Source organism: Staurois parvus, unplaced genomic scaffold, assembly GCF_062004578.1.
Source record: "Staurois parvus isolate SC_StPar_1 unplaced genomic scaffold, SC_StPar_1.0 ptg000233l, whole genome shotgun sequence".
Lineage (NCBI taxonomy): Eukaryota > Metazoa > Chordata > Amphibia > Anura > Ranidae > Staurois > Staurois parvus.
The window spans coordinates 3566080-3579807 of NW_028318029.1; the positions used below are offsets into that span (position 1 = coordinate 3566080).

The 13728-nt window shown below is 45.5% G+C and overlaps 1 protein-coding gene across 1 annotated transcript in view; it reads left to right on the top strand.

Annotated features, from left to right (window-relative positions):
• The first annotated feature begins 300 nt into the window (after positions 1 to 300).
• Positions 301 to 13728, top strand: part of STK24 (serine/threonine kinase 24) — an 85804-nt gene continuing 72376 nt past the window's right edge. The window contains exon 1 of the mRNA XM_089679974.1: positions 301 to 599. Coding sequence (XP_089536100.1) covers positions 558 to 599 — 42 coding nt within the window. The 5' untranslated portion in view covers positions 301 to 557. The remainder of the gene's footprint in view (positions 600 to 13728) is intronic.

Here is a 13728-nt window from a genome sequence, read left to right on the forward strand (position 1 = left end):
TCGGTCCCTGTAGGTGCCGGGCCCTGTGCGCACACAGACCTGTTGCTCGGTCCCTGTAGGTGCCGGGCCCTGTGCGCACACAGACCTGTTGCTCGGTCCCTGTAGGTGCCGGGCCCTGTGTGCACACAGACCTGTTACCGGGCCCCTAGAGGTACCGGGCCCTGTGTGCACACAGACCTGTTGCCGGGCCCAGCAGCCTCGTCCATGTGGTGCTGTCAGCAGTGAGACGATTAGCAGCTCAGGCAGGAGGAGCCGGGGGGAGGAGGAGGAGGGGGAGGAGGGTGGTAGGTGGGTGGTTATTGTTATTTCTATTTCTCGTTTCCTGGTCTGCCTGTCTGTAGAGGAGGAGAGCGGAGAAATCCGAGGCTGACATATCCCGTACTGATCGGACCGTTCCCGGGCGGAAATCATCATCGCACACAAATCTCTTCCTGTACACTCCGGACCTCGGTGCCCGCAGTCACTCTCCCCCTCCTCCTGGGCCCGGACCGGCCATCCAGGGGCCCCCGGCTGCGGGGTCTTGTACACGGCTCGCTGTGGATCTCGGGGCCGGCAGGATGAACGTCTCCCTGGGGCACACCGGCCTGCCTGGGGTTCAGGTGAGAGAGGAGCCGAGTAGACGGGGCGGGGTCATGGGGGGGGGGGCTCCCATCATAAGTTTGACAACAGATCGGTGATCGGGCTGTGTGTGTTCTCATTGGAGGGAGAGCTCCCCATCCTGACCATCATTGGTCACACGACACTGATTTACTAAACAAGTACACTGGGTTCACTTTCAAAGCCAACTCTATTATTTTACTGAATGATGTGAGGATACAAGATTAACCTCTTCCTGACCACATAGGGCTTTAAACCCCAGCCTCGATGTATGCGTCCATGAGCCTCCGCGCTGAGAGCGTGCTCACTGCGTCCTAGTAGACTGACAGCTCCTAGTCACTCATCAGGTGAGTTCACATCCCAGTCCAAACCCACCTATGTGAGCCCAGCAGGAAGCTGTCACCTGTACCAGCCAATCATCTCTGGCAGAGGTATTTCTCGCCAAGGGACGTGTTTACATGAAGCCTTGGGAAATGCTTTGGCAACATATGATTGGTCCATACAGGTGACCGCTTCATGCCAGGCCCACTCAGGTGGGTTAGGCCTGGGGTCTGAGCTCATCACTAACTACTGTTTGTGATCAGCTGAGCTTCTGATCACGTGACAGCCAATCACAGCGATCATGTGATTAGGAATCCACCGCCTCATCCTGATATGAACAGCCACTTAATATGGAACTCTATATGAGGGGGGAAATGGCAAACAGGCAGATTCTAATGCAGGAGAGACCTACTAAAACTAGAGAGTGCAAAAGTTGGAGCTACTGTGCATAGAAACCAATCAGCTTCCAGGTTTTATTGAACAAACTGAAGATAGAAGCTGATTGGCTACTATGCACAGCTGCACCAGATTCTGAGTGATCCAGTTTTAGTAAATCTCCCCCACTATGTCTCTCCTGCATTAAAATTCCATTACCCGCTGCACACCTCTGGCTCACTGTACAAATCTCAGATGAATGAACTCCCACATGTGCACAGGAGTGACATCATCTCAGCCAATGAAAATGGCCGAAGATCTGTACCCGTGGAAGCTGATTCAAAGATGCCAGCAGTGAGCTCCAGGAGACCGCAGCGCTGGATAGAAGGTGAGTAAGGTTTCCACTTTAAGGCCAATAGTTTGTCTTCCAAAAAAGTTCCATTCAAGCCATGCCATGCATGATAACTGTCACAGTTGCTTGGGCTCCCAACCCACTGTCAAGTCATCAAATGGCTGGTGTCCTAAATGATCACATCAGCAGCACCCATGGGAACCTTCTTGTCTGTGTCAATAGCCCACCATTCCCAGGTAATCGCTGTTTGAGCGATTACATGTGAGCTGTCACAAATAACAGCTGAGGCTGTAAGCCTCCTATTGCTTTCAGTGGGGCTTCCCACCCACATCTATTCACAAGTATGAGTGGGGCCTAAACCTCACTTACCTTTCATGTCTTTTTACTGTATACACGGCTGTGCATGGCAAAGCTTTTCAGCATTATGGAAAACTGCGCAAAAGCGCAACATGTCCAATTGTTTGGTTTTATTTCAGCACACACCAACGCACTATTGACCTGAAGCAATAAAACCTAAAACAAGTTGCTCTGTCTATGTGTTTGGCAATGCTGCCCAGTGAGGCTGGTGTGCACAAGCGCTGAAATAAGTGAAATTCACTGTAAGGGCCAGTTCACACTACATGTGTTTCAGTTGCTTTTTTTTCTGCATCCAAAAGGCACAGAAAGTAGGTTATATGGTTGTCAATGTCATAGTTCACATCAGTGCTTGCCATTCCGGTTGCAGAAAATAAAGTAGAACAGGCTGCATTTTTCCTGCACAGAACTGTATTGGAACATGGTAAAACACATCAAAAGCACACTGGAATGCACCAAAAACGCACTGGAACACACATGTCCCTATTTACATATAGAGAGGGGAAAAAAACGCAGTGGAATGCATCAAAAATGTGCATGCGGAAACGCATCTGGAACACCCAGACTGTGTTTCTATGGTGTGAACTGGCGCTTAGGTTGCATTCCCACCCGAGCCGAGGGATTTGTAGGCATATTTATTATGACCAGGCTCACATTGGTGGGGCACGTTTGTACGCACCTGTTGTGGCTACAGTAGTCCACTCATTTGAATAGGCTGTTGTACCCATGAGAAATGCAGGTAGGAAAGTCCTGGAACCTTTTTTTTTTTTTTTTTTTAAATGCCTCATGCAGAATTGTTTGGTGCTGCGGCACACAAAAAAACTTAGGTTTTTTGCCAAATCATGGGGTGCCATTAAAATAGAATAAATAGACTTCTGGGCACAATTTTTTTTTTGAACTGCTCGTTTTGCTTTAGGGGAGAGAACATCAGAGATGTACTCACTTGACCCTGTGATCCTCCCCACACAAGACCCTTTCCTTTGGCTCTTGAAACATCCCCCCGTGGTCCAGCATCCTTGTAAATGGACTGTTCCTGACAGCAGAATGCTCTATAGACAGGAACAGTCCACCGCTGGACAGTGGGGGAGCACGGTTTTCTAGAGAATCGGTGGATCAAATGAGTATGAACTGTGTGCTCACCCGTAGGAAAAATGAACAGCTGATCCATGCAGTGGGGGCACAGCCCCACTGCATGGTAAAATAAACATTTTGACCGGTGTTCTGCTTTAAGAATTACTGGCATCCCTGCATGTATACAAAAAAGCAGTGCATTTTGCTGCAGGTCAGGAATGTATGCGTTTTTTTTTTTTTTTTGCAAGTGTTCTCGACCCACACAAGTGTGAACCTAGGCTTAGTGTATTTGCACATTCTTTTGTTCATACACAAGAGTTTTAGAATTGTATTTCAAGCATTTTACATCTATTCAAGCTTCAGGCGTTTAGGCTTTAGCCGATGGGAGGAGATCAGTGTTTACAAGCTGAAAAACGCATGGAAGTACTCGAATTCACGAGTTTCCAGGTGTTCCTATTCAAGTCTATGAGGCAAAAAACATTTCATTCTGATGTAGCTCGTGTAATTTTTTTGAGCACCAGGCGTTGAGCTACAGGCACCAGAGCGCTCGTATGTGCACAGCTGCCATTAAATTACATGGGATCTTGGGTGTTGAGTGTTTGGAGCAGGGCTCTCCAAACTATGGCCCTCTAGCTGTTGAAGTACTACAAGTCCCTTCATGCTTCTGCCTCTGGGAGTCTTGCCTGTGGCCTCATGGGACTTGCAGTTCCTCAACACATGGAGGGCCATAGTTTGGAGCAGGGGTGGACTGACAACTCATGGGGCCCCCGGACAATAGGGGATCGTTGGGCCCCTGTGTCCTTGCCCAAGCTCAAAAAAGCCTATGAAAAAGGTACCAGGGGCATCTCATGGGGCCCCCTACTGACCCCGGGCCTTCGGGCAGTGCCGAGTTTCCAAATGGTCAGTCCGCCCCTGGCTTGGAGCTTTGAGCTACAAAACACTCAGGTGTGAATGGGATGGAGAAGTGAAGGTATAGCAGTGAATGTACATCCTTCTGGGGGGGGGGCGCAGACAAACTGACATATCGGGGTGTGCTTTCAAGATGGAGCCCACATGACACATAAGGAGTACACAGCCCTCTCCATGTCACACACTGCTTAGGAGGATTTCCTAAAGGAGTTGAGAATGTTAATGCCATAAATTACATGAATATTCACTTCAATTATCCAGTCATGTGAAAAGCAAATTCCTATTTACTTATTTCATCTGCACATGAGTGGATAATTGATGTGAGTATTCACACACCCATCAAAGGAGACGGGCAGAAAATTGTTAGCCGAGAAGCACCCTCATCCAATCGGATGCAGGCACTATTGGGGTATTAGAAAAGGATACTGCGGCGCTTATGGAATATACTATGTATACTAATACCCTATGCTGCAGCAGTCCTAATTGTGAACTGAATGCACACAAAAAATACAAACTCTATCATATAGACTGCGCATACACAATGTGACACACAAAAAACATATTTGTAAACATAATAACCATAATTAAAAATAATAATAAAAAAAAACTTTTTGTGCAGTCCCAACATGTGCTAAGGTGCTGATTCCTTGGGGTTTTATGGCAGCCAGCTGTCAGAATATAATAGTCACAGCGGGAGATTCCTACATCTTCATGGCTAGAGGAACCTGCAACCTGAAGGAAAAAAAATCTTTGTGTGTATGGCCAGCTTTAGTAAATCGGCTCAATTTCGTGTGGTAAACAAATTGTACTTCATGTAGACTTTGTTATTCTTGTTGCTCCCCTAATCTCACCGGACATGTTATTGTTCTTGTTTCATCCCTAATCTCACCTGACGTTATTGTTCTTGTTTCCTCTCTAATCTCACCTGATATGTTATTGTTCTTGTTGCACCCCTAATCTCTCCTGATATGTTATTGTTCTTGTTGCACCCCTAATCTCACCCGACATGTTATTGTTCTTGTTGCACCCCTAATCTCACCCGACATGTTATTGTTCTTGTTGCACCCCTAATCTCACCCGACATGTTATTGTTCTTGTTGCACCCCTAATCTCACCCGACATGTTATTGTTCTTGTTGCATCCCTAATCTCACCCGACATGTTATTGTTCTTGTTGCACCCCTAATCTCACCCGACATGTTATTGTTCTTGTTGCACCCCTAATATCACCCGACATGTTATTGTTCTTGTTGCACCCCTAATCTCACCCGACATGTTATTGTTCTTGTTGCACCCCTAATCTCACCCGACATGTTATTGTTCTTGTTGCTCCCCTAATCTCACCCGACATGTTATTGTTCTTGTTGCACCCCTAATCTCACCCGACATGTTATTGTTCTTGTTGCACCCCTAATCTCACCCGACATGTTATTGTTCTTGTTGCACCCCTAATCTCACCTGACATGTTATTCTTGTTGCTCCCCTAATCTCACCTGACATGTTATTGTTCTTGTTGCACCCTTAATCTCACCCGACTTGTTATTGTTTTTGTTGCACCCTTAATCTCACCCGACTTGTTATTGTTTTTGTTGCACCCCTAATCTCACCTGATATGTTATTGTTTTTGTTGCACCCCTAATCTCACCCAACATGTTATTGCGCACTCTCTTTTAGATATGCCGACAGGTACGTGGTGCACGTGCCTGCCTGATTGGATACAAATTGGACCGTTTAGACAGGTTCTCCTGTGACATAGTTTTGGTAGATGTAAAGTTGACTTCCTGGTCAGATTGTACCGTGTGTGGCAAGCCACCTTCTCCAGGGTAAACATACAGCCTCCGCTTTCACTTTCCCATGCCCCTTCACTAAGTGCAGGAAGCGTTGCTTATATAGCAGGCTGTAATGAGAGGAAACAATCCAGTCCTCCTCTCGGTATTAAACATCTGGAAGTTAGCGTTGCGCAATGTGGACCATGTTCCCCACCAGTGTATTGCACTGTGCTGGCCGGTTAACCCGTTGTGTGTGTGAGAGGGGGAGGAGGAGCGCCTTCCTGTGTATCCGGCCACATGCTGAAGATATGAGGCTTCTTCTTACAAGAGGAAGTAAAACGCTCTGCCTAGACCTGAAGTAACTCGTCTGACAGGTCAGGAGCTCCGGGTCAGTTATTAGCCCAGACACACCTAGGAACATTCATCCTGGGCAGACAGAGCCGTCACCACACTGCTGCTCATTTACTTGGGTGGCTCTCATTGGCTGGGCACTTTAAAGGGAGCCTGTCAGAGTGGAAATATGGGAGCTGCCACTGCTGACTTGTTTCCTAACTAGTCTTGAGGGTCACCATACATGCTACAATCCAACCATATCAACTTGAGCATCTACCTGATCTAACAATCTGTGTCCAAATACACACAGTTTTTCGTACAGTTAAGCCCTGGTTCACACTGATGCTTTGTTGAATTCGCAGAATCACACCCTGTTCATCGAACCGCTGCTGGTGTGTAAGTTAACAACCCCCCCCCGAAAGTGGTCCGCAAAATGCGATGGGATGTGCAGAGTCAGATCGCATAGTGTGAACAGCCATGAGATCCAATTCTGGTGTGGACCCAAAAAAGGGTCCTGCACCTTTTTTGGTGCGGTGCAATTAGAGGCATACAAAATGTATGGCTCCAATCACACAGCACACAACTCGAATGTGATTTGTACAGGATTGCGGTGCGGTTCCTGTGCAAATCACATGCGATATACCGCACCGCACATATATGAACCCAGGCTAAATCTCACAACCACCTTTAGGTCTACCAGCAACTGTTTAGTGTAAGGGCCTACCTGACTGGATATCCACTTCCAGACCGGGCCTTTTCTGGCACTTCTTTTTGTTTACATGCAACAATAAGTATTTTTTGCTAGAAAATTACTTGGAACCCCCAAAGCATTGTATATTTTTGAAAGCAGAGGCCCTAGAGAATAAATTGGTGAGATTTGCAATTTTTTATGTCACATGGTATTTGCACAGCAGTTTTTCAAGCGCAATATTTTGGAAAATAAGGCTTCATGTACATGAGTCTACTCTGACCGCCAGCCGCAGAAAACACAAAACGCGGTACTGTGTTTTTACCGCATTTTGCGTTTTCTTGCCGTCAGCGGTCAGAGTGGCAATTTAAAAGCCTTTAAAAGATACCGCTTTAGATTTACAGATTAGGTCTGGTGCTAGAATTACTGCCCATGATCTGACGTTTGTGGTGATACCTCACGTGTGGGATGATCGCTGTTTGTATGCGTGCAGGACCGACATGTGTGTTCATCTTTGTACAAAAGCACGGGGGGGGGGGCGGGCACTTCCGAGTGCCCACATAGCAACCCGCTTGCTGTGGGGGCACTCGTGCAGGCTCGATCCCGTGCTGCGCTGCCTGCGTCCATAGATACTGATCTCAGAGCTCAGCCCCTCCCCTGCTCTGTGCTCACAGGATTTGATTGACAGCAGAAGGAGCCAATAGTTTGTGCAACTGCCGAGTCTCCTTGAGAAGAGAGGAGAAAAGAGCAGCATTGCTGTAGGCATGTACAGCGCCGGATCGAGATAGGGCTCAGGTACGTATTTAAGGTGGGCAGTGGGGAGCTGACAGTGAAAGGTTTTTAGTTTTTCTTTTCTTAACTGCTTCTCATTTGGCCCATGTACATAAATGACTGGGTGGGATGTGTGCAGATGCGAGTGGAAGTACCCAATCAGCTCACACAGCGCACACCCGGGAGGCTGATGATTACTGTGTCCCCCATTACTGCTGTGTCCGGGTAATCACATGGTACCATGTGGTTGCAGTGTCCAATCACAGCAATCGCATAGTAAACAATGGTAACCGAAAGTAAACCCCCCAAAATGGGGTCATATTGTGGGTGTTTCTACTGTCCTGGTGCTACAGGGCCTCCAAGAATGTGATAGGTAGTAAGGAAATTAGTTTTGTAATTTATGCCTTTAGAAAGCATGACGATGCTCTTTGGATTTTGGTCCCCTCTGTGTGGCTAGGCTGTAGCAGAATGTGTTGTAGGGTGTATTTCCAAGTATGTGTATGTTGTTTGTTAGAAATACCTTATTTATTGACAAATTTGTTAAAAAAAAAATACATTTTTATTTTCCTACGTTTACCACAGCTTTTGGCAAAAATGTACATTTTCATAGGACTCCGTATGCCTTTTACAAATATCTTGGAGTATTTGCTTTCCAAAATGGGGTAATTTTGTGCGTGTTTCCATTGGAGGGGTCAGGGCTTCCAAAAATGTGATAGGTAGTCTGGAAATTAAATGGGTAATTTATGTCCATAGAACAGAGGTAGGCAACCTTTTAAAGAAGTGTTCTACCTGAACAACATGGGAGAAGTCAAAGATCAACCGGGCACAGTGTGGACCAGTGTCACCTCCTCACACCTGATTTAAACCTCTAATTGCTGTACTACTGTGTCACAATCACATGCATTGCACTGCAATCATGGGTTTATATCAGGTGGGGAGGAGGCAATATATCGCCTCCTCACCACCTGTCAAACACACTCGGATCACTTTGCAGAGGAGCAGCAGTGCCTGCTACACTTGTGAATGAGCCCTTAGTTGCATCTGGCAGCAGCATCCTTAGGGCTTGTTCACATGTAAAGTTGGGGGATGGTAAAACCCTGCAGTTGAGTCACGGTTTTACCACCCCCAATCCCTACCCTTTTTAGCTGCTTAGGCAGCAGCCAAAGGTGTGCACATGCTGCAGCAGGAATTACACCTCCTGTAGCTTTTGGTGGGTGCTACTGCCTGTCAGTCGAGACCCATTCATATAAATGAGGCCACTTTGCAAGCTCCCCTCAACTGCATGCTTCTGCAGGGTCCAAGGGGTTAAAGCAAATGGTGAGAAAGCAACACACCGCTGCCTGTTTGTGCTGCACAATGTTGCAGGGCACTTGCAGAGCGGCCTCATTTACCTGAATGGGTCATGCTTGGCAGATCTACACCCATCAACCATGACCAGGTGTAGGAGCCAGCACTACAGAGGAGGCAACTTATGCAGTTCTTGCTCCCTACTACAGCTCCAACTTTACAAGTTGTCCCTCTGCATTGCCGTCTTGTTTGATGCTCTGGGGTGTCAGGTCAGCAAGCCCTGACCGTGAGCTACCAGGCACCTGGCCGCAATCTACTGGTTGCTGACCCCCCGCCCTAAAACGCCTGAAGTTGCTCCATGGATCTTCTATGCATCTAGGCTGTGAAAAAGCCTTAAACGTGTTATCTTCATCCTTAGGAGGCATAGGAGAATTTGTTTTGGGGTGTAACTGTACGTACGCCCGTGCTGGATGTGAAAAATAACATTTTTTTGTCACAGTTTTGTGGAAAATGAATTAAATAACATGTATTAAAAAAAAAAAAAGTGTCATTTTAACAACTTTTAAAAAAACTCACCATGCCGCTTACTAAATACTTTGGACTGTCTACTTTCCAAAAATGGGCCACTTGGGGAGGAATTTATATTGTCTTGGCATTTTAGGGCCTCAAGAAATGAGATCAGCAATGAGGATTCATTAATTTTCAAATATACAGTCAGGTCCATAAATATTGGGACATCAACACAATTCTAACATTTTTGGCTCTATACACCACCACAATGGATTTGAAATGAATGAACAAGATGTGCTTTAACTGCAGACTGTCAGATTTAATTTGAGGGTATTTACATCCAAATCAGGTGAACGGTGTACGAATTACAACAGTTTGCATATGTGCCTCCCACTTGTTAAGGGACCAAAAGTAATGGGACAGAATAATAATCATAAATCAAACTTTCACTTTTTAATACTTGGCTGCAAATCCTTTGCAGTCAATTACAGCCTGAAGTCTGGAATGCATAGACATCACCAGATGCTGGGTTACATCCCTGGTGATGCTCTGCCAGGCCTCTACTGCAACTGTCTTCAGTTCCTGCTTGTTCTTGGGGCATTTTCCCTTCAGTTTTGTCTTTAGCAAGTGAAATGCATGCTCAATCGGATTCAGGTCAGGTGATTTGACTTGGCCATTGCATAACATTCCACTTCTTTCCCTTCAAAAACTCTTTGGTTGCTTTTGCAGTATGTTTTGAGTCATTGTCCATCTGCACTGTGAAGCGGCGTCCAATGAATTGTGAAGCATTTGGCTGAATATGAGCAGATAATATTCCCGAAACACTTCAGAATTCATCCTGCTGCTTTTGTCAGCAGTCACATCATCAATAAATACAAGAGAACCAGTTCCATTGGCAGCCATACATGCCCACGCCATGACACTACCACCACCATGCTTCACTGATGAGGTGGTATGCTTAGGATCATGAGAAGTTCCTTTCCTTCTCCATACTCTTCTCTTCCCATCACTCTGGTACAAGTTGATCTTGGTCTCATCTGTCCATAGGATGTTGTTCCAGAACTGTGAAGGCTGTTTTAGATGTCGTTTGGCAAACTCTAATCTGACCTTCCTGTTTTTGAGGCTCACCAATGGTTTACATCTTGTGGTGAACCCTCTGTATTCACTCTGGTGAAGTCTTCTCTTGATTATTGACTTTGACACACATACACCTACCTCCTGGAGAGTGTTCTTGATCTGGCCAACTGTTGTGAAGGGTGTTTTCTTCACCAGGGAAAGAATTCTTCGGTCATCCACCACAGTTGTTTTCTGTGGTCTTCCGGGTCTTTTGGTGTTGCTGAGCTCACCGGTGCGTTCCTTCTTTTTAAGAATGTTCCAAACAGTTGTTTAAAGTGTAACTAAACCTGGGACTCTGTATTCACTATATCTGGTCTCCCACAGTATACAGAACATGAAGATGCAATTATTTTAGTAAATATAAATTGCTAAATACCTTTTCTCATCAGAAGTTAGAGCAGTCTTGTGACTTCTATCAGTGTCTAGCAGAGCACTGGTTACAGCTTGGAGGAGGAGTTTTCTTTCTCCCGTAGGAGGATGCAGGACCCCTGACTTATGTCTGGAGAATGCCGATTGGCCCTGTGCTGATCACATGCACTCTTCCAAGAAAAAAAAAACTCTCTAGCAATACACACCAAACTGCAGCTTTCCCCCCAGCCTCTGTTCTATCAGGAGATATTTAGGAGGCACTTGAAGAAGGGAAGTATCAGAGAAGAGAGGATCAAACATCCTGTTTACACAATGTGGAGGATTAACCCCTTAAATTCCACAGTGAGTATAACAATCAAGCTTCACTGCATTTACAGACTAATTTTACTGTTGTGGGTTTATTATCACTTTTTAATCTCTCAGAAACTAGAAAAAAACCTACTTAAATGTTAAAGGATAAGTACAGCCAAAAGCTCTTTTGGCTGTACTTCTCCTGTGGATCACAGGAATGTAGTTCGTTCTGCACTCCTGTGACTGTTTTTCACCTGAGAACGGGCTGAAGCCACTCAGCTGGTCCAAGCTGGGGATAGATCCTGACTTTAAAGTCGGGATACACCCTGGAGTCTGGGCGGCACCTGGCTCAGCCTCTCAGCCAGCTGCTCCCTCCCCCTCCACAATACAACGCTCCAGTGAGCGCGGGGGGGGGGGGGGGGACAGAGAAGAGAGGGGCTACTGACAGTCATCGCTCTCTGCTCAAGAGCGGCTGTGAGAACTCAGCGATCAGTGGTTATGTGATTGCTGAGTTCTCACCCTTAGAGCCAGCGGGGGACAGATGCAGCATCAGCACGATGTTGGATCCACCTAGCTAAGTATGATTGGGGTGGAAGAAATGCAAACCCCTACTTCTCTTTTAAATATCAACATCAAATGTCAATTGGCTATTTTTACTTTATTTTATCTCCAGTGTTTCCTGGGTAATATAGGCATTTTACGAAGTTTATTTTTTTGCCTGGGTTCCTCTTAAGACCTCTTTCACACAGGCAGCAGTTCCAGGCGGTGATACTGTTTCCTCCTGAATATCTGTGGTGGGTTTTTCTAAGCTGAAGGGGGATTTTGCATTGAAATACTGTGAAAAAACCAAGTCAAGTGTTTGGCTCGTGGTCCTGGCGTGGTCATATTGACTACAGTAGGGATGTTTTTTAAAAGGCAGTGTCCAACTGATTTGACTTTTTGGGGTCAATTCACTCAGCGATAAATACCTCATGAATTTTGTACTTAAAATAGCTCATTTGGGATTTATCTCAAAAGTAGTGAATTCACCAAAAAAGTGTTATTTTCTGAATGCGGTAAATATTTTTGTTTTTTTTTTCACTTTGTTTTTACAGTACATGCTAACACTGTAACAGAGGAAGATAGTTCTGTAAATAAATGAACACAGAAGTATTGTGAAACTGTGAAAACATTATAGTATGCTTTCATTCACAGAACAGTCTCCCTCTGGTGAAATGTTACACTTTATTTTCATTCCTGAACTGAAGGCAGAATATTTCACATTGTTACATTGTATACGTTCAACTTACTGGCCAGTGTAGAGTTCCCCTTATTGTTATTTTGTGCATTGCCAAAATGCCAACTGCCTACTGGCAGGTGATAAATAACAAATGTGTGTGTTTTTTATTGAATTGACTTTAATTTTTAATATTTTTTTTTTGCGGTATTTACATTACAGTCGATATATTACTTTGACTTATGAAGTGGCTCTCTTATTATCTCATGCAATATTTCCAAAAAATTGAGTCGCTTGACCTTCATATTGCATGCTGAATTCTTTAGTAAATTGACCCCCTTGTGTTGCATCTCCCTCTTCCAGTTTGAGCTCTGCTGTATAGAAATGGCAGGAGACTGCTTGCATTGTAAAAAGTACATTTAAAAGAGAAGTATGGACAAAGCTTGTCTATGTGGGTCACAGGAGTGTACGCACTTGTGCTCCCCTGTGACTCAGAATCAGCGGGCTAAAGCCCACTGTCAGCTGACAATAATGTTGGGATCCACCCTGATTCCTGACCAGCAACTGGCTCAGCCTCTGAACAGCCGCTCCTGCCCTCTCATGAAACCAGCACTCCAGTGAGGGTACAGAGTGACCACTGACAGTCATTGCTCTCTGCTCAGAGTGGAACCGAGAACTATTTGATCAGTAGTCAAATAACTGCTCAGTTCTTGGTGTTAGAGCTGGCAGAGGTGAGCTGCAGCATCAGACTGGTATGTATGGGGATTTTGTTTTTGTTTTTTTTTTAATGCTGCCCACACTTCTCCCTTTAAAGTTGTATTAAAAGTTTGAGATTTTTCTTACTTCATAATCATTGCACGGAGCAGCCCTCATCTTCCTCTTCTCGGGTAGGCCCCAGTGCTCCTGGCTCCCCCAACCCCCTCCCACAGTGAGGAGGGAGCGGGGGATGGGGCCAAGCAGCACGTGTGTGTGTGTGTATTGGACACACACAGAGTGCTGCTTGGCCCCGTGCCCCCAGCTTGCTCTTGGGGCACTCATATATGTACTCACTCCCGAGCCGCCTCTGTGTGTCCAGTACACACACAACACACAGTGTTGCTTGGCACTGTCCCCCTCTCCCGCCTCACTGACTGTAATTGACAACAGCTCCCGTGTCTCAAGCCAATGAGGAGGGAGAGACCCTGCAGAGCTGCTGCTCCTGTGCACATCGCTGGATCAAGATCGGACTCATCAAAGCTGTTATGTTGCTTTCTGTTTATATTCACCTGTAAATCAGATGTAAAGCAACCTTGTCACCAAAAAATATAAATAAATATGTGTGTGTGTGTGTATGTATATATATATATATATATATATATATATATATATATGTGTGTATGTGTATATGTATGTGTATGTGT